Source organism: Schizophyllum commune (genome assembly GCF_000143185.2).
Source record: "Schizophyllum commune H4-8 unplaced genomic scaffold SCHCOscaffold_4, whole genome shotgun sequence".
In the NCBI taxonomy this organism is placed as follows: domain Eukaryota; kingdom Fungi; phylum Basidiomycota; class Agaricomycetes; order Agaricales; family Schizophyllaceae; genus Schizophyllum; species Schizophyllum commune.
In genome coordinates, this window is record NW_026089541.1 from 2621203 (window position 1) to 2637297 (window position 16095).

The 16095-nt window shown below is 57.6% G+C and overlaps 8 protein-coding genes across 8 annotated transcripts; 3 read left to right on the forward strand and 5 right to left on the reverse strand.

Annotated features, from left to right (window-relative positions):
- Positions 1 to 24: 24 nt before the first annotated feature.
- Positions 25 to 825, reverse strand: SCHCODRAFT_02677152 (uncharacterized protein; the record flags this gene model as incomplete). The annotated part of the gene is made up of 2 exons (XM_003033415.3): positions 25 to 756; positions 804 to 825. 2 exons carry the CDS (start codon positions 823 to 825, stop codon positions 137 to 139), a joined length of 642 nt encoding a protein of 213 aa, XP_003033461.1. The 3' UTR covers positions 25 to 136.
- A 447-nt stretch (positions 826 to 1272) lies between these two features.
- SCHCODRAFT_02619775 (NAD(P)-binding protein) lies at positions 1273 to 2562 on the forward strand. Its single transcript, XM_003032861.2, has one exon. It carries the CDS (start codon positions 1622 to 1624, stop codon positions 2288 to 2290), a length of 669 nt encoding a protein of 222 aa, XP_003032907.1. The 5' UTR covers positions 1273 to 1621; the 3' UTR covers positions 2291 to 2562.
- Positions 2563 to 2742: 180 nt separating this feature from the next.
- Positions 2743 to 4315, reverse strand: SCHCODRAFT_02665893 (uncharacterized protein; the record flags this gene model as incomplete). Its single annotated transcript, XM_003033416.2, has 4 exons — positions 2743 to 3164; positions 3654 to 3991; positions 4117 to 4194; positions 4248 to 4315. The coding sequence occupies 4 exons, from the start codon at positions 4313 to 4315 to the stop codon at positions 2743 to 2745; spliced, it is 906 nt and encodes a 301-aa protein (XP_003033462.1).
- Positions 4316 to 4602: 287 nt separating this feature from the next.
- SCHCODRAFT_02234784 (histidine kinase) lies at positions 4603 to 9508 on the reverse strand. The gene is made up of 16 exons (XM_003033417.2): positions 9404 to 9508; positions 8558 to 9350; positions 8479 to 8493; positions 8317 to 8423; positions 8109 to 8207; positions 7843 to 7932; positions 7749 to 7792; positions 7632 to 7693; positions 7453 to 7565; positions 7214 to 7254; positions 7051 to 7162; positions 6702 to 6995; positions 6374 to 6639; positions 5763 to 6320; positions 4974 to 5712; positions 4603 to 4920 (listed from the first exon to the last, which is right to left on the reverse strand). The coding sequence occupies exons 2-16, from the start codon at positions 9317 to 9319 to the stop codon at positions 4833 to 4835; spliced, it is 3390 nt and encodes a 1129-aa protein (XP_003033463.1). The 5' UTR covers positions 9320 to 9350; positions 9404 to 9508; the 3' UTR covers positions 4603 to 4832.
- Positions 9509 to 9888: 380 nt separating this feature from the next.
- SCHCODRAFT_02496821 (uncharacterized protein) lies at positions 9889 to 11146 on the forward strand (the record flags this gene model as incomplete). The annotated part of the gene is made up of 3 exons (XM_050343047.1): positions 9889 to 9987; positions 10033 to 10428; positions 10478 to 11146. The coding sequence occupies 3 exons, from the start codon at positions 9889 to 9891 to the stop codon at positions 11144 to 11146; spliced, it is 1164 nt and encodes a 387-aa protein (XP_050201266.1).
- Positions 11147 to 11530: 384 nt separating this feature from the next.
- SCHCODRAFT_02686936 (uncharacterized protein) lies at positions 11531 to 13673 on the forward strand. Its single transcript, XM_003032863.3, has 6 exons — positions 11531 to 11699; positions 11848 to 12105; positions 12156 to 12613; positions 12697 to 12813; positions 12871 to 13146; positions 13198 to 13673. Exons 1-6 carry the CDS (start codon positions 11668 to 11670, stop codon positions 13272 to 13274), a joined length of 1218 nt encoding a protein of 405 aa, XP_003032909.1. The 5' UTR covers positions 11531 to 11667; the 3' UTR covers positions 13275 to 13673.
- Positions 13265 to 14245, reverse strand: SCHCODRAFT_076226 (60S ribosomal protein L11). Its single transcript, XM_003033418.1, has 4 exons — positions 14222 to 14245; positions 14112 to 14172; positions 13598 to 14055; positions 13265 to 13547 (listed from the first exon to the last, which is right to left on the reverse strand). The coding sequence occupies exons 1-4, from the start codon at positions 14222 to 14224 to the stop codon at positions 13542 to 13544; spliced, it is 528 nt and encodes a 175-aa protein (XP_003033464.1). The 5' UTR covers positions 14225 to 14245; the 3' UTR covers positions 13265 to 13541.
- Positions 14246 to 14415: 170 nt separating this feature from the next.
- Positions 14416 to 15950, reverse strand: SCHCODRAFT_02619790 (uncharacterized protein). The gene is made up of 4 exons (XM_003033419.3): positions 15792 to 15950; positions 15639 to 15740; positions 15251 to 15587; positions 14416 to 15201 (listed from the first exon to the last, which is right to left on the reverse strand). The coding sequence occupies exons 1-4, from the start codon at positions 15847 to 15849 to the stop codon at positions 14898 to 14900; spliced, it is 801 nt and encodes a 266-aa protein (XP_003033465.1). The 5' UTR covers positions 15850 to 15950; the 3' UTR covers positions 14416 to 14897.
- Positions 15951 to 16095: the final 145 nt, after the last annotated feature.

The following is a 16095-nucleotide window of genomic DNA, read 5'->3' on the forward strand; positions in this document are numbered from 1 at the left end:
ATCGCTACTGGCTAACGTTACAAAATAGCGTCAGTGCATGGAAGAAAAACGAGCATTGGACACTGAGGAAGGCTCAGAGCAGAACTCCCTAGGGAGGACATGGCAATACCATCTGGCGCGCACGGCAGAGCATGGCTCATGACTCTAAGAGCCACTGTCCGACGCTGAGCTCATGCGGGGATGGCGACGCGCAGAACTCCAGTAGCCCAGCCTCGCTTGGGTGAGGTTGATCGCAGATATACGACGGCGAGGTATCAGCGTGCCACTCGGGAGACAGGGAGACGGCAACATTGGCATCGGGCAGTTCCATCGGCGCGGAAGACCAAAGACTAGCCTCGAAGTTGCGAACCGACGCCTCCGCTTCGTGTTCAGCTATTCTGTAGTGTGCCCTCTCAAGCGAAGTTGTGAGCTTGTCGCATCGAGCTTCGAGGTCGCCGAGCTGCTGACGAAGTAGCGCATTCTCTTTTTCGACGCGATCTGTGCGATTATACATCTCTTGGCACAAATCGCGCCATCTGATGACCTGGGACCGGGAGAGGTCGCGCTCTGCTTTCACTGTATCGTGTTCAGCAGTGAGTAACCTGTTTTTCCCTTCCAGATCGTTGCACGTGCGATCCAGCTCGTCGAAGCGCGAGAAGGGTTGCACGGTATCAATGTTGTAACACCCCGGACACAGTATAGCAGGCTGGTCCTTCGAGTCATGGCCTTCAGGATCCAATTTGATCTTGTCAACGCAGTCGCCACAGAAGGGACTTCCTGTGTAGCCTCAGCGTTCAGACTCTTTGAAGATCTACGACACTCACCGCACAACTTGGCTACGAGCATCTCTGAACAAAGAATTGAACGTTCGTGGCAAAGAGCACAACAGGTGCGGAGCTTCATGTCGTTCGTTCAGCATGCCCCGGTACGCTGCATTGGACCTTATAAGTGAGTTCGGCGACAAAAGGGACTTCTCAGCGCTTCCATTCCGCGCGCGGTCCTTCTGCAGGCGCTGATTATCATATGCAGGCAGATTACGAACGCGAGTTTGAAGCGTCGGTCTCTGCTATTGTTCCGGTGATTCGGTTTGAAAGACAGTGATAGATTGCTTTGCATTGCACTCAGAGAGACTTTAAAAGGAGAACATAAGATATTCGTCGTGGCAGGCGCCGTTTCGCGCCAGCTGTAAAGGCCAGGAGTCCTGACTGATAAGAGTCTTTCCGAGTTGTAAGTCCCGATGTCATGTTCACGGAGATATCAGCGGGCGCAAATTGATCGTGATGTGATGTGGCGGAGGGATCGTCCCTTCCGCCACAACAATTTCCTGATTGGTGACAATGACAACTGACTAGAGTCCGGGTGCGACTGGGGCGTGGATTCGCACTTTTCCTGTCGTATCGCCTTGGTGGGTCATCGACGGGCACTCGGACGGGCCGCTGACAGTACAGTCGCATTTCCCGCGGCAGGCGGAAATTGCACGGTTGGCAAGATAGGGGCGAATATAGGATGAGCTTATGACACAAGCTAGACGAAGCGGGTCTAGCGCGGGAGTGATCAAAAGTGTATCCGCTCGCCCCTGAGGTCAGCAAGACTGGTCTCCTTCAACGCCCATCATCACCTCCAGCAATACCGTTCACGAACGATGCCACGCCTTCTCATCCTCGGGTCGACCGGGCCTTCCGGCCTTGAACTCGTGCGCGCCGCGCTCAAAGATATCCCTGATGCGCAACTGGTCCTCTACGTCCGCTCGCCTCAGAAGCTTTCGGAGGAGATCAAGTCGAACCCCTCTATCACCATAGTCGAGGGCACGCTCGAAGACACCGCCGCGGTCGAGCGCGCCCTCGAGGGCGTCGACGCCGTCCTGTCCGCCCTCGGCCCCGTCGGCGCCTCACACCCAAAGGACACGCCGATCGCCAAGTTCTACAGCAGGCTGCTGAAGCAGATGCGCGAGCGCGGCATCAAGCGCTTCCTCGTCCTCGGAACGGCGTCCGCGCCCGACCCGGAGCACGATCGCTTCAGCATCGGGCACAAGGCGATGGTGCTCGCCGTGTACATGCTCATGTACGGGTCATACAAGGAGTTCTACACGCTGGGCGAAATCCTGCGCGGGCCGGAGGCGGAGGACATCGACTGGACGATGGTGCGGGTGCCGTATCTGTCGCAGGAGGATAGAACGGACACGGTTGCGGGCTATGTTGGGGATGGGAAGGTCGGCTTGAAGTTAGCGAGGAAGGGCTTTGCGAAGTTTATGGTGGACGAGCTGAAGAACAGGCAATGGGTTCGCAAGATGCCGGAGGTCTCGAACGCGTAGATGGATGCAGTAGTTACCGTGTCTTTCCCCTGCATTCTATGTACTCTCGGTTCACGACGAGGAGATCTCGCAGTCGCGTTGCATGTATTTTCGCAAGTACTCCTCGAGTGCAAGCGATGGTTGATTAAGTAAATTTCTCATTGGGCACTCTAGTCTCTTACCTGCGCCCAAGACGCCTATCCTAGTTGCGACCCTTCGGTAGCATATACACTGGATCATATTGGCTAACATCACGGAGGTGCGTAATTACATGGGAAAAGAGCAGTAGACGCTAATGACGAACTTCGGACAATCAAGTCCAAAAGCCTAGCGTAATTGGGTGCCACAAAGCCCATGGCAAACAGTAGGGCGAATGGGCGCAGAGGCATGCAGACGCAGCTCAGAATCTCCCAAAGAAGCCGACATAGAAGTAGCAGGTGCGCTATTGAGGTTAGGACCATTCGACTAAGAATTCACGTTGGGTGACGAAGGCGATGCTGCCGAAGGGCCCGAGCATCGTGCGGAGCCCCCAAATCCCTCGGTGGGATTCCAGGTTGAAAAGGGGTGCCACTATCGTGAGCTGAAGGCGGCGCCGGAGGGGAAGGCGAGGAGTAGGCCATAGAGTAGTGACTGGTCCTTCTCGCTTCGCGCTGCAGCTGGCCAAGCTGAGCCCTCAGGTGCTCATAACTTGCTCGCAAGGCATCGCGCTCGGCCTTCAAGGTATCACACTCGCCTCTGAGCTGGTCGTATCTTCTCTTGAGGTCGTCGTACGCACTGTGGTCCGTCTCAACGAAGCGCGGGGAGGGGATTACGAAGCGCACGAATGTGCGGCACATCGGACATGCCCGCCCCTCGATATCAAGAGTGTCGATGCAGCCATTGCAGAAACAGTGGCCTGTGCATGGTGTCAGCGATCAGCGTACCATCCTACGACGGACTTAAACAACCTACCGCAGGGAGTGTAGCTCGTCTGACCAAAGGCAAAGGAGTGAAAGCAGATGGGACAGGAAACGCGGGATTCCATGTCGCTCGGCTGTCGAACTGAGGTTGCGGCGGACCTTATGAGCGCGTAAGATGCATTGATGGACCTAGCAGTCAGCGCTTCCTACCGTAGTTGCGTTCGACGCATGGCCCTCGTACTGACCTGTGCCCTTCGTCGCCGATTTGACAACAATGTACCGAAGCATCGTCGGCGCGATCAGGTCCACCGATAGTGTTGGTAGAATGAAAGATATTGGATCATTCGCAGAAGACCTAGAGTCACGACCTCTGCGCAGGATGTATTAACAAAAGTAGCCACAAACACGGTACAGATATCGGGCAACCTACAAGGTTACCTCCAGCTTTGCTTGTTACGGATCAGACTTAGGGAGACGAGGCGCACGTCCGAGAGCATGCCCGTCGGGACAATCCGTGGCGTCTGGTGTAGAGCGGGCGCCTATCGAGTAATCGTCGGACGAGAGTGCCGGCTCAGGGACGAGGGATGTGGCAGCAAATGCGGTCGGCATAGAAGGCAGAAGTCCAGCGCTCAAGCCGTGCGAGCCCCGCACCTTGTGGCGCACCCTCGAGGCATACTGCGCCTCCGCCAATAAGGACATGGGTTCGTCCTGCTGGCATCGGAAGACATTCTCCAGGTTACGACGCTCAAGCCCTGCTTGATCGCCATCGTGAAGAGTAAGATCCCGATCCCTGTCTTCGGTACTCGAGCCTTCCGGGACACCACTAACACCGGCCTCAGTGAGCACACGTTGGTCTTCCTTTTCCCCCGCATCGTCCGCGTCGTATCACTCGTCGTGCGCGCTAGAGTCAAGCTCGTAAAAGCGGGGAAAGAAGTGGAGAGCAGCCACAAGTCTGCGGCATGTTGGGCACGGGCCCGGCTCGTCTTGGAAAATATGTCGAGAGGCTTCTTCCACAGAAGGTGTGCTCTGTGAGTGTGTGTCAGCGGACGACGACAGCGTGAGCTGGTCCATTGACCCACTTGGTAAAGCACATCTCTGCCATAGGAAAGGACCTGAAGACGATGGGACAGCGGAAGAGGGGCTCCATGTCACTGTGGTGTCTGGAATTAGTGTGGGGTTTATAAGCAAGAAGGTCAATGAATCACTCACCCGATCACGTCTCCGCGTCAACGCCATTGAAGACGAAAGGGGAACAATGGCTCGAAGCGCGGGAAGACGGGGAATGTCGTAACGGAAGGTTTCGCTTCGAACGCAGTAAACCCACAATGGAATACCCAGATAGGTCAGTATGATACACGAAGGAGGCTGCTGTACACAACTAACAGTGAGTAAGATATCTAAGAGTACATCAACAGCAATAAGGATATGTAAATAATGCACTGCGAGAAGCGGATAGGATACCAATGGTGTGTATGATCAATGCAACGGCAAGAGTAGAAGAATGACAACCAGAGTACCTTCAATGTACCTACATGATGCCCCAAAAGCCCCTAAATCTATCTGACGCATGGATGAACAAGCAATCTGTCCGGAAAATGCAAGTGATTTTGTGGCCGGCAGTGCTTCTCACCATCGGGCGAAGACCTGCCGGCCGAGCGCAGATGCTACCCTGCGCCTTGCGCTCTGCGACGCTCGAGGCCGAGGAACAACATCTCCCGCATGTTCTTTTCCAACACGGGCTTCGTCAATAGTCTGCGTGCCAAGAATCAGTACTTCGCTCCATCGCACGCGGAGATCACGCTCACCGATTGACCCCAGCATCGAGGTACTCGCGCTGGTCCGTCTGCAGCGCGTTCCCTGTCACCCCGACAAGAAAATCGTCCCTGCCAATCGCCCGCAACCTGCGCGCCACCCCCATCCCGCTCACCAGCGGCATTTGATTGTCCATGAACACCACGTCGAAGCGAACCTCCTCCCCGGGCGTCGGTGGCAGGTTCGCGGAGTTCAGCGCCGCGGTCGGGTCGCTCAGCTCGCTTGCGGGGCTCGCGATCACCTCGCCGACGCCCATGAGCTTGAGCGCGACGGCCCCGTTTTCAGCAACGGTGACCGTGCAGCCCATGCGCTCGAGCATGCGCTTCATGAGCGTGCGCGTGGTCTTGTCGTCGTCTACGACAAGGACGCTGGTGCCGTCAAAGCGTTGCGCTTGTAGTCGGCTCGTGCTGGCGCTCATCGACGCCTCGAAGGTAGGTACGGTGGGTGAGGGAGATGATGGCGGCCTTGACGAGGGCGTGAAGTGCGGGTGCGTCGATAAAGTGGGTCGAAGTGGTGTTGACGGAGGATCTGTGGTACTTGACGTAGTCGGTATGGTGAATTGGTCTTCTGTAGCTCGTCTTGACGGCGGGATGAGGGTAAGAGTGGGCAGCTTGGGCGACAGTTGAGGTATTGTCGGCGACGGTTGCTCGGTTGAGATCACGAAGTCGCCCATCGTCCGCGTCGGCACGCTCGTCGTGGCATACCGTCGCAGCATGAGCTCGAACTGCCCACCTATGAGGACTTTAGACCAAGTTCAACGACCTATTGACATTGACACGCACCCTGATCCATAATCCCATGCATCGCCGACCCCGACCTCCCGGTTCGCACCGAGCTCGCATCCAACGACGAATCATTTCGATGTCGCGACGAGCTCGGCGTCGGAGGACCCCAAGGTAACGACGGCGCGACCATTGCCTCATCAGCATCCGGTGTCCTCGGCGGCACCGACTCGAAGCTCGTATCGCCACCATCTTCCCCCTTGCCCGACCCCGACACTTGATCACTCGCCACCGCATCCTCCCCTGGCACGCCAGCGGTACACCTCACAGCCCCTACCTCCATCGCCACCTCGTCCTCGTCCGCATCCGGGAAGGGCAGCGCAAGCATTCTCGGCGTTGCCGGTCCCGCCGTCCCCGGCGGTGGTGGACCCCTTGCCAGCAGCGTCTGCTCCCCAACGCCCAACGGCAGTTCCACCCAGAACGTCGAGCCCACGCCAACCTGCGACCGCACACCCAGTCGCCCACCGCTCAACTTGACGATCTGGCGCACGAGGGCGAGCCCAAGTCCCGTGCCCTTGCCACCTTGTTGACGACCTTGCTCGGTTTGGTTGAAGGCGGCTGAAGTAAGGGGTGAGCAACGACAACAACAAGAAGAACAGCAAGACACGCACAGAACAACTTGTTATCCACCATATCCTGTGGCCTAATCCCCGACCCCGTGTCGCACACCTCAATCCGGACGACGATCTTGTCTTGCGGGATCGACGCACCCCGACCCGCAGCATCCGGTCGTGGCGAATGTGGCGCCTGATTCCCAAAGTTCAGCGTCAACCCCGGCGTCTCGAGCTTCTCCATGTTCTCGCTCTCCGGCCGGGGCAGCATCAAGCGGGTGGATATGGTCAACTTCCCGCCCGTGGGTGTAAACTTGCACGCGTTGCTGCGAAGGTGGACGTAAGCTTTACTCGTCTTCCTGGGCAAAGCACCTCCAACCACGCTCACCTCGCCAAATTCGTCACGATCTGCCTCAGCCTCGTCTCATCCCCCATGACCCTGCCGACCGAGTCATCCGCAGGCGCCTCCGCCAGCGAGCTCGTCACCTCCGCCGGTGTCATGCCCATGGCCTCGTATGCCGCACGTCGTGCCGCGGTGTCGATGCGGTCGTCCAGGTCGATGATGAGCTCCAGACCTCGGGCGTCGGTAGCCAGACGAAGGGGGACGAAGAGTGACCGCATGACGGAGTGGAAGGAGTAGGGCACGGAGAGTGACTCGAAGCGGCCACTGTCCATGCGGTTGCTGCAAGGGTAGTTGTAAGGAAGGGGGAGGAGAAGGAGAAGAGCCGGTGACGCACAAATCCAACACATCGTTCAAAACCTTGCTCATCATGCTCAGACTGCCCCCGAGGGCGTTGAACTCGACTTGCTCAACCTTGCCGGAGGCTTCCATGTTCTGTACGGCCAGGACTACGTTCTCATCAGCACAACTATTATCCAAGCAGAGCCGAAGGTACTCACGCGCGGTATTCAAAGGCACTCTGACCTCGTGGAAAACATACCTATGGGGTTATTAGCGAACGCACCGAGGTGGGTCGAGTCGGATGGGGAAGGAGGCAAAAGGAGACATCGACGGGGATGAGAGAAACGTAAATCGGTGCCAATAGTCCATTGAACACCGAACGTTGAACACCGAAGCCAGATACGAGGACTGCCGAAAGGAACAACCAGATTGGGAATCGACTGGAAGGAGTACTCACGAAGTCAACCGCCGCTTCGAGTCCGCCGCCTTTCGCTCGTTCAATCGCGCGTCCTGCGTCTGCTCGATCTGCACCTTCAACTGGAGCGTGGTAATGAAGAGCTTGCGCGCGGACTAAACGAATCGTCAGTCACCAACATGAAAGGGGAATGAAGCTTTGCAGAATTAGACAATACGCACCCGCTCGCGTTGATAGTGCATGTAGATAAGCACCGCCTCGTAGATGATGAAGTTGATCAGGTCTACGCGAAGAGAAACCATCAGCCATGCTCTTCACGAAGGAGAGGTGAGATGTACTTCGAACATAACTGGCGCGGTCGGGCAAAATGAGGCTTAAAGAGCTACATTGAATGTCAGCACCATTTCTCAGTGAGGCCTATCATATACTCACAAAACGAGAAAGATGACCGCCCCCAACATGCCCGGGAATCGCTTGAGGTTGGCCCCGTAAAGCGCTACGGCTTGTAGTGCGGCTGTATAGCTACTCGGAGTCAGCACGAGTTGACGGTTGGTTGATACGGGTGTACGGTGGAGTGGCACGAGTGCCCGGTAAGATAACACCAAAGCACGATTAGATGGCACGAATGCACGGTAGAAGGCACGAGCGCACGGTGAGGAAGCGTAGGTGCCCGGTTAGATGTCGGAGTCTGAACGTACTAGTAGGTCGCCAAGAAATCCTTGCTGCCACACGTGAACCACCTGTGCTCGTCGTCGTACCAACCGCAGAGGTAAACGAAGAGCACTTGATAGAAGGCCCTGGGTAGGATTTTAGCAAACGAGAAAGAAGGAAGAAGGGAAGTAAATAGGAAGTCAGGATCTGGGCAAGGCAAGAAGATAAGAAAGAAGGGCACGAAAGTCCGCGTACCATGACCAGGTCGAGACCGAGAGGAAGATCTGGTAGCAGGTGGGGTACTTGACCGGGACGTCGTACGCGCAAAGGAAGGGCAGGGGTACGGAAAGGAGGGTCGCGATCTGTCCAGGAGTTAGCATTCCGTTACTCCGCCGCATATTCAATCCCATTACACACCCCATAATAGAAGATCTGAAAAGGCAGTGTTAGCATGCTAAGCGGGGGCCAAGAAGTAAGATCGTATGAATGGTCGTACCTTGTCAGGCAGTTCAACGGGCACAGGAATGAAGATGGCGCCGAGGACGTAGTTGACGAGAAAGAATACCGAGGCCCATAGTGTACGTCGCTTGGATGACTGCCATTCGGAGGCCTGGTATTCCTGCTCCGTCTTGGGGTCGGCGAAGCGGGAGCTGAAGAAGTCCATGAAGCGAGGCCAGATTCTCCAACGGCAGAACGATAGTGGATGTGTGGACGCCCATACTCCGGTCCGTGCATCATGGGCGTGGTCGGCCTCGGACTTCCAGCTGGACGCGCCATCGAAGCTCGTGGCGGCAACGCTTTCTGTGTCGCTTTCTCCCCAACCATCGGACCAGGAGCGATCGACGACAACCTCGTTCACCACACTTCCTGGGTAGGCCGTGACGTGAGCAGGTGGGGAAGTAGCAGAAGTCGGAGAGGGGAGCGGGGGAACAGATGTAGGATCGGCAAACGGTGTAGTGGACGGTGTGCCGAGTCGGTTCCGGATATGAGCCTTAGCGCGTGTCCAGTGGGCAGACAGATGTGCGGCTAGGCGCAAGCGGCGGTAGTTGGAGCTCGGCTGCTGTGTATGAACGGCTGGGGGAGGCAACTGCGTTCCCTTCGCGGAGAAGGGGAGGACAGGCTCGCCCCAGAGCGGCGTCTGCGTGAGCTTGTCGCATCCCGAGGTCGAGGAGGTCGGTGCAGAGGACGACGCCTGGGAGAGCTTTGCCGGCGTCGAAGGGGAGGCCATGGGGACGAGTGCCGGCCGGGGCCTGACCATCCTCGATGCACCTGAGCCTTGAGGGAACCCCCTGAGGTGCGGAGGTGAGACGGAAGCAGAAATTATCGCGAGATGTGCACTCACTGCGCGTCGCGCGTCCGCGGTCTGAATTTCGGGGGCCTTCGAGGGCGTAGGCAGAGCGCGCCGTGGACGTCGGTGACAACGAGGACAATTCATCGCTCGGCTGCAGGGCGGCAGTAGGCGCCCGGGTCCCCATCCAGGCCGCCGGCGCAGCCGACTGACATTCATCAGATGATCGAGGGTCCGACGCGTCGGTCACGTGTGCACCTCCCTCATTCACCTACCGCGACGCCGGCGCGACTGCGATGGTCAAGGCGCGCTGCGTCGTCTGCCAGGACGTCTACAGCTTCGGCGACTTCCGCGCGCTCCCATGCGGCCACTGCTACTGCCACTCGTGCATCGAGCTCATCCCGCTAAACGAGCGTCGCCGACGCGTCTGTCCAACATGTCGCAAGGAACACTTGCATTCCGCGCACGTCCGAATATACATCGACCTAGTTGAGGGGATCGAGGGCGAAGTCGAACATGTTGCCTCTGGGCTCGAGCGCATGGTGCAACAGCCGCACCTGCAGCAGGCGTCCAATGTAACGCGCGCCACGCAAAAGTTGGATAAGGTGGCGGCGGCGCTGCCTCCCAGCGAAACACTGGTATGTGGCATACCATCCCCTTGAAAATGAACTCACCCTACCTAGGATCGTCTCTTTACTGCAATAACGGACTTCCGATCGAGCATTGAGCCCGCATTCAAGCTCATCGAAGACCAGAAGCAAGATATCGACACCTTGAAGACCGCTGCCGAGCGAAGGCTGTCCGCACTCAAGAGCGTCAACGAGAACCTTGAGAAGGAGAAGAAGGAGACTGCCAAGGCCAACCGCAGACTAGCCGACACCACCAAGAAGTTGGATGCCGCGCTCGACTGCGCCGACCGGTCGCGTAAATGGGCCGAGGACCTTGAAGCGGAGAAGCGCGAGGCGCAGAGGAACTGCGACGAGGCACTGCGTGCTCTCGCGGCCCGAACGGAAGCGCACGACAAGCTAGCGACGGATAACAAGCGCTACACGGGCATGTTGGAGAATCAGAAGAAGACGGTGCGTGTCGCGATTGCACGGAGATTGCATTGAGCTTACCCTCATCTAGATTGAGCGCTATAAGCGCGAGAAAGCCGATCTCAAGAAGGAGATCGCATCCCTACGCCGCGAACGCGACGAAGCACGCTCCGAAATGGACTCCATGACTATCGACGAGAGTGACCCTCGCTCGGACTTCACCTTCATCGACGACTTCTCCGAGCTCTCTGCCCCCTCACCATCTCACGCACGCACGTCCGCCTCCACATCCGGACGCGCACCTATTCCCTCATCCACCATCACGCGCATAGCATCCACCTCTCATCACACATCAACATCCTCTTCTACCGCCCACACTACCCTCACCCGCATCCCCCACCGGCCCTCCTCTCCCTCCTCTCCCTCCATGTCCAACTACAACTCGCCCTCCAACTCCATGTCCATCTCCCTCACCGCCGCACCCTCCTCTCCCCCACCATACACCCCTATCGAGGACGACTTCGACGACTGCGCGCCTTTCCGCTCCGACTGGTCCACCAGCGGTATGAAAGCTGGCAGCCTCGCGCGGAACTTGAGCGGCGGCTTGACGCTGGGTATCAAGCGCAAGCTTGCGCAGAGGGAGGAGGCGGAGCGACCACCGTTTGCCAAGGTGCCGACCCTGCGAGTGGACAGGAATGGAAGACCGCTGGGTCCGATGGCGTGTGGGCCGAAGCGGACGAGGAGGGCACCGCCCGCATAGGAGCTGGCGCGCGCCGCCTGCATAGGAGCTGACGCGCGCCGCCTGCGTAAGCGTGGGCCCGAGTTGACTTCGCTGCATGTTTGCTGCATCTTTCTTGGTATATCTATCTCACTCTTGTTGTATCATAGCGGAACATTTCTAAGAACGAGTGGACGCGGTTCGCGGGACTGATCACAGGCAAGGAAGGGTTATGCCATGGCTTGATAAAGGGTGATGCCATGACTTGATAAAGGGTCATGCCATGGCTCGACCCATGCAGCCACTCACGATATCAAATCCCCCCCAAAGTAGCAGAAAACAACAAGGGCTTCCAAACTGGGTAACAATAACCATGCGCCCACATCACATCACATGCTGCAGGCGTGCCTTCAGCGTTGGGATAGGCGTGCCCTCAGCGTTGCAGTAGGCGCCGGGTCTCTGCGCCCTCACCTTCGTCCACCCCTCCATCAGATTATATCCGCCTCTTCTGCTTACTAGCTGACCTTTGTGATTCACTATCACCTATACACCCTCCTCCAACGATGGGCCTCGCAGAACGCGAAGACAGGGACTGGTGCGTCTAACCATCAATCAGGCGCCGCGCCGTGCTCATCCTACCGCGATCCTCTTATCCTCCACATCCACGTTCAACGCTGCCCTGCCCCTACACCCACGTTCAACGCTGCCCTTCCCCCACGTTCTACTCGACCGTCCATTGTCAGGTTGAACGCTGCTCGCTGTTTCTTCAACTCGTACAAGGATGCTCCGGACTTTGACGTGCTGTTGCGCGAGTTGTTGCGGTTGAGCCTTGCAAATGATGTATCTTTCGGCCGCGCGGAAGATGCGTCGTCGGGGAACGCGGCAAATTCGTCGTCGGGAAACGCAGCAGATGCGCCAGGCGCTGACCTGCTGGAGGACTGCTTGACTGCCGTCCTCCCCTTGTGTAAGGCGCCGGAGGTTGAGAACTTCTTGGGCTTGTAGTATGTGCTTCTATCTATTCTGGCTGAGCGTCAACTAATCGTGTAACTAGCTGCACCGTTGCGGACCCTGCCCCCGATGCCCCTCGGACCTCCCACTTCATGAACGCCTGCAACGCCGCGCAGCGCGAGCTACAGGATCTACAGATCTCCAGCCATCGATTCAAGGATGCAGCGAACATCCAGATGCAGCCCAGCGGATGCGCTAACTACTCAAGATGCAAGGGCATGATGCCAGACGCGGTACTGGTGGCGAAAGCTCTTGGGGAGGAAGTGGCCGTGAATCCCACAGACATGGCACAAGCGCCGACCGATGCGAACGCCAAAACTGTCCCCAAGGGAGCCAACACAGACCCCGTGGACGCCCTCGCGAGCATCTTCTTCTGCTTCAAGCCTAGCAACAGCTCTACCGACACTGCCCCGGAGTACACAACGAAGGAGTGCACGACGCAGCGGCGAAGTAAGGTCAACGCGCTGCGCGAGTTAGATACCTACAGCGTCGGCGGTGTCTGTGAGTTCGTTCAGTTCCTCTGCGAATTATGCATCATGCAGATCAAGTATGTATCTTGGACGCTCACGAATGACTCGGTCCAGGTGCTCATGCCAGTACCCAACGTGGTCGGCAGCTGAATATGCGAATGGGAAAGGTCGCGGCGCAGGTGTTGGCAGCTTCGCCAGAGATGTTGTGGACCATGAGCCTGCTGATTCTAGGTGAGCTTTGGGGGTTCTCGCTCGCGGAGTTGGACACAAGTGACTCACCTTCACCAGACAGCAAGGCTCTCGTCTGCTGCATCGACCGCCAGGGCATCATGCACCTCAGCGGAATTGACATCATCGACGACCTCCCTCGCTTCCTCCTGCTGCTCTTCGCTCTTCAAAGGCTTCCGCGAGGCATGATGTCGGTGGGGAATGGTGAACATTTGGGTGCCGTGCGAGCGGAGAACCGCGGGCTGCAGACTGTCACCGCCGAGCACTTGCAGCCGATGGTAAAGCTGACGAGCGAGCCGAAGGAGTTCGTGAAGGGTTTCTTCCAGATTACCGAGGGTGCGTATGTTGAAGAGGCAACGGTACCTAGTTGCTGATGAGATATCTCAGCCCACTATAAGGCATGGATCAATGGGGTCAAACATGGCGACCCGACGCTGGATAACATGCTGTACCGGAAGGCGTAGATGCAGATGTGAATTGCACGCCAATCTACTAGTGATGGAAAAACAGTGCAATGAGGACTCAACAGAAACGATGATTAGCCTCAATGAAACGGAGGACAGTGGATCGTGTTTGCTCGACTGATTGTACATGGTGAGCCCGGCGCTTGGGGTGTGAGCGCCAGTGTGGTCGCCCGTGGGCAATGGTGCATTGCGCTATGCATAGGGGTACATGTGGGTCATATAGCGTAGGGGAAAGCATAGAACAGCGGCGAACGGAGGGCGATACGATTATTTCTGAGAGGATCATGAGCAACGAACTTCACGATGGACGACTCTGTACTCACCAGGATGATACCATCGAATCTCTGCTTGAACCAAGCCATCGTGTCCTCCTTCTTGACGCGGTGCTGGAAGCCAATGCGCGCCTTCTTCTGCTTCCGCCGCGCGACGCGCGCGCCCGGACGGCCCATCACGACGTAGAAGTCCATGCCGAAGATACCGATGCCGGGGTCGTACCGCGCACCAAGGTCGATGTGCTCCTGGATGCCGAACCCAAAGTTGCCCGTCTCGGAGAAGTTCTTCCTCCGGAGCTCGTACTCCTTCACCTTCAAGCCGCGCTCGAGGATCTCCTCAGCCTTCGGCCCACGGATAGTGACGTGCACGGCGATCTTCTCGTTACGCCGGATACCGAAGGTACGGATGGTGTAGCGCGCCTTCGAGGTGACAGGCGTCTGGCCGGTGAGCTGCTCGAGGACCTTCGACGCCCGCGTCAAGCGATCACCAGACTCGCCGACGGAGATGTCTATGGGGAGGGGGAAGGTAAATGGGATGAAATAATCGAGGGTATGGGGGACGCACTGATGACGAGCTTGTCGATGCGGAGCTCGCGCATCGGGTTTGTCGGGGCTTTCGAGTCGGCCTGCAGATCGTCAGCATCGCGGGCGACGTCCAGTACAGTGCCCACGCACCATTTTTGATCTTGAGGGTGTTCGTCGCCGTGCGCGCTTGGACTGACGGTGTGCGTGCGGGATCGGTAGGCACGTGACAATCAAGCGCTCAGCCACCCGTCGAACTGCAATCACATCGGCAAATGCCGAGAATTGCTCCAACAAGTCGAGACCATGGCCTGGTGTCGTCGAGCACCGTCGCCATCGCGGTTACAGCGCGGTGCCCGCCGCCATATCGCAACGATCTCTCTACATCTTAGAGCCTTTATGCATTCCGATTCGACCCGAGGAAGGGTTGCGAAACATGCAACATCCTCATTGAATACCTTCTGGTCTCGCTCTTGCCTCTCATGGCTGGTCTATTCGATAGCGCTTCGGAAGGAAAGTCACATCGAGTTGGTAGCAATTAATGATGTTTGTGCATCCTTGGTCAAACATATACGAGAGAAGGATGGAGTAGTGATGACATGTACATGTGGTATAGCAGTAGAAATACAGTAGGTAACCCGAGCCCAATAACCATAATCTTAGAGTGAATGTACCGGTACAGAATGTGTCTGTCTATGAATGCGAGTGTGCGTCTAGACAGGAACATGCGATGGAGATATGCGCGAGAAATGAGAAGAACGGCGAACGAAGGCCCACGTCCAAATGAGTAAAGAGGCGAGAACATAGCTCGAGGCCGTAGCCAAGGAGCTCAGCATGAGGTGTGCTGTTTGCGCGGGCACTCCACCGCCGGGCTCTCCGGGCTCGGGGAGTGTCGGCGAGAGCGCTTTGGGGAAGGGTCTGGAGAGGCCGTCCGCCGGCGCTTGAGGGCAGGTACACCGTCCAGGATGTCCTTGGATGGTGTTGCCCAGGGCAGGTGCGGCGTCTCGGGCACTCGAGGCTCCGAGAACGCCGTGGTGGCAGAGTCATTGCTCGCCAAGCTGGACAGGTGCGGCACTGTCATGAAGGCGCACGCTGTCTCGCGGGGAGGAGAGAACGACGACGACCGGGTATACCTGAAGCATCGTCAGTAACAGAATCAGGAAATGTGAAGACGCGACTTACTCCTCATCCTCGCTTTTGCGCTTCAACACGTTATATCGCCTCGCGATTTCATCGCGCTCGTTCTTCATCTGGATAGCACAATCGCGCGCTTGGCGCACGAGGCTGAGGAGCCCCAATGTCGCCGCCGCGTGTACCTCGGCGCGTTTGCGCCACAGGCCACAGTTGGCGCGGAGCGCAGCGTTTTCCGCCTGCATCCGAGCGCGGTCGATGAACTCGGTGTCTGCGTTCTCTGCGCGCGCCGCTGGCTTCTTCTCATCGCTGTCCATGTACAGCTTGCGGATGCTGGGCATAATGTGGGGGCGGAGGTAGGCTGGGACGAGTGCGGGGTCGATGTTCACTGATTGCAATCGCGTCAGACGATGGACTAGCCGGATGTCGACTGACTTACCAACGGTATATGGGTTCCGACATGTCGGACAGCAGTGAAGCGTAGTGTACGACTTGACGGCGTCGATGACGCGCACGATGCAGGGGTAGCAGAAAATGTGGCCTTTTATTCGCGTTAGGTGGGGAAAGCGGAGGGCGCGCGTAGATGACTAACCACAAGGCAAAGAGACGGGCTGCTTTTGCTCGTCGAGGCAGATGCTGCAGGTCGTCATGCTCGGCGAAAGGAGCAGCTGTTAGGTGGGTTGGTGCTTCGTGGTAGTCGTGTTGTGGTGAATGTGGGGAGAGAGTGGGGTGGCCGGGCGCGCACTTTATACAACATGCGACGGGGTGAACCGAGAAATAGCATCCCGGATACCGCCGCGGGGGGAGGGCAACAGACCCGCCTCCCAGGCGCCGAGGGCGTGGCTACGGCCTTGTCACAGCCGAGACCGAAGACCCGCGCAGGGCCAGCGGGAGCG

Coding starts and splice junctions, on each gene's coding strand:
- SCHCODRAFT_02619775 (XM_003032861.2), top strand. CDS start 1,622: ATGCCACGCCTTCTCATCCTCGGGTCGACCGGGCCTTCCGGCCTTGAA.
- SCHCODRAFT_02234784 (XM_003033417.2), bottom strand. CDS start 9,319: ATGGTCAGGCCCCGGCCGGCACTCGTCCCCATGGCCTCCCCTTCGACG. Junction 7,163..7,213: donor AGTGCCTTTGAATACCGCGC/GTGAGTACCTTC, acceptor ATGAGAACGTAG/TCCTGGCCGTACAGAACATG. Junction 6,640..6,701: donor ATCGTGACGAATTTGGCGAG/GTGAGCGTGGTT, acceptor CCACCTTCGCAG/CAACGCGTGCAAGTTTACAC.
- SCHCODRAFT_02686936 (XM_003032863.3), top strand. CDS start 11,668: ATGGGCCTCGCAGAACGCGAAGACAGGGACTG. Junction 12,106..12,155: donor GAGAACTTCTTGGGCTTGTA/GTATGTGCTTCT, acceptor TCGTGTAACTAG/CTGCACCGTTGCGGACCCTG. Junction 12,814..12,870: donor CATGAGCCTGCTGATTCTAG/GTGAGCTTTGGG, acceptor CACCTTCACCAG/ACAGCAAGGCTCTCGTCTGC.
- SCHCODRAFT_076226 (XM_003033418.1), bottom strand. Junction 14,056..14,111: donor CATCGACAAGCTCGTCATCA/GTGCGTCCCCCA, acceptor CCCTCCCCATAG/ACATCTCCGTCGGCGAGTCT.
- SCHCODRAFT_02619790 (XM_003033419.3), bottom strand. CDS start 15,849: ATGACGACCTGCAGCATCTGCCTCGACGAGCAAAAGCAGCCCGTCTCT. Junction 15,588..15,638: donor TCGGAACCCATATACCGTTG/GTAAGTCAGTCG, acceptor GATTGCAATCAG/TGAACATCGACCCCGCACTC. Junction 15,202..15,250: donor CGCAAAAGCGAGGATGAGGA/GTAAGTCGCGTC, acceptor ACGATGCTTCAG/GTATACCCGGTCGTCGTCGT.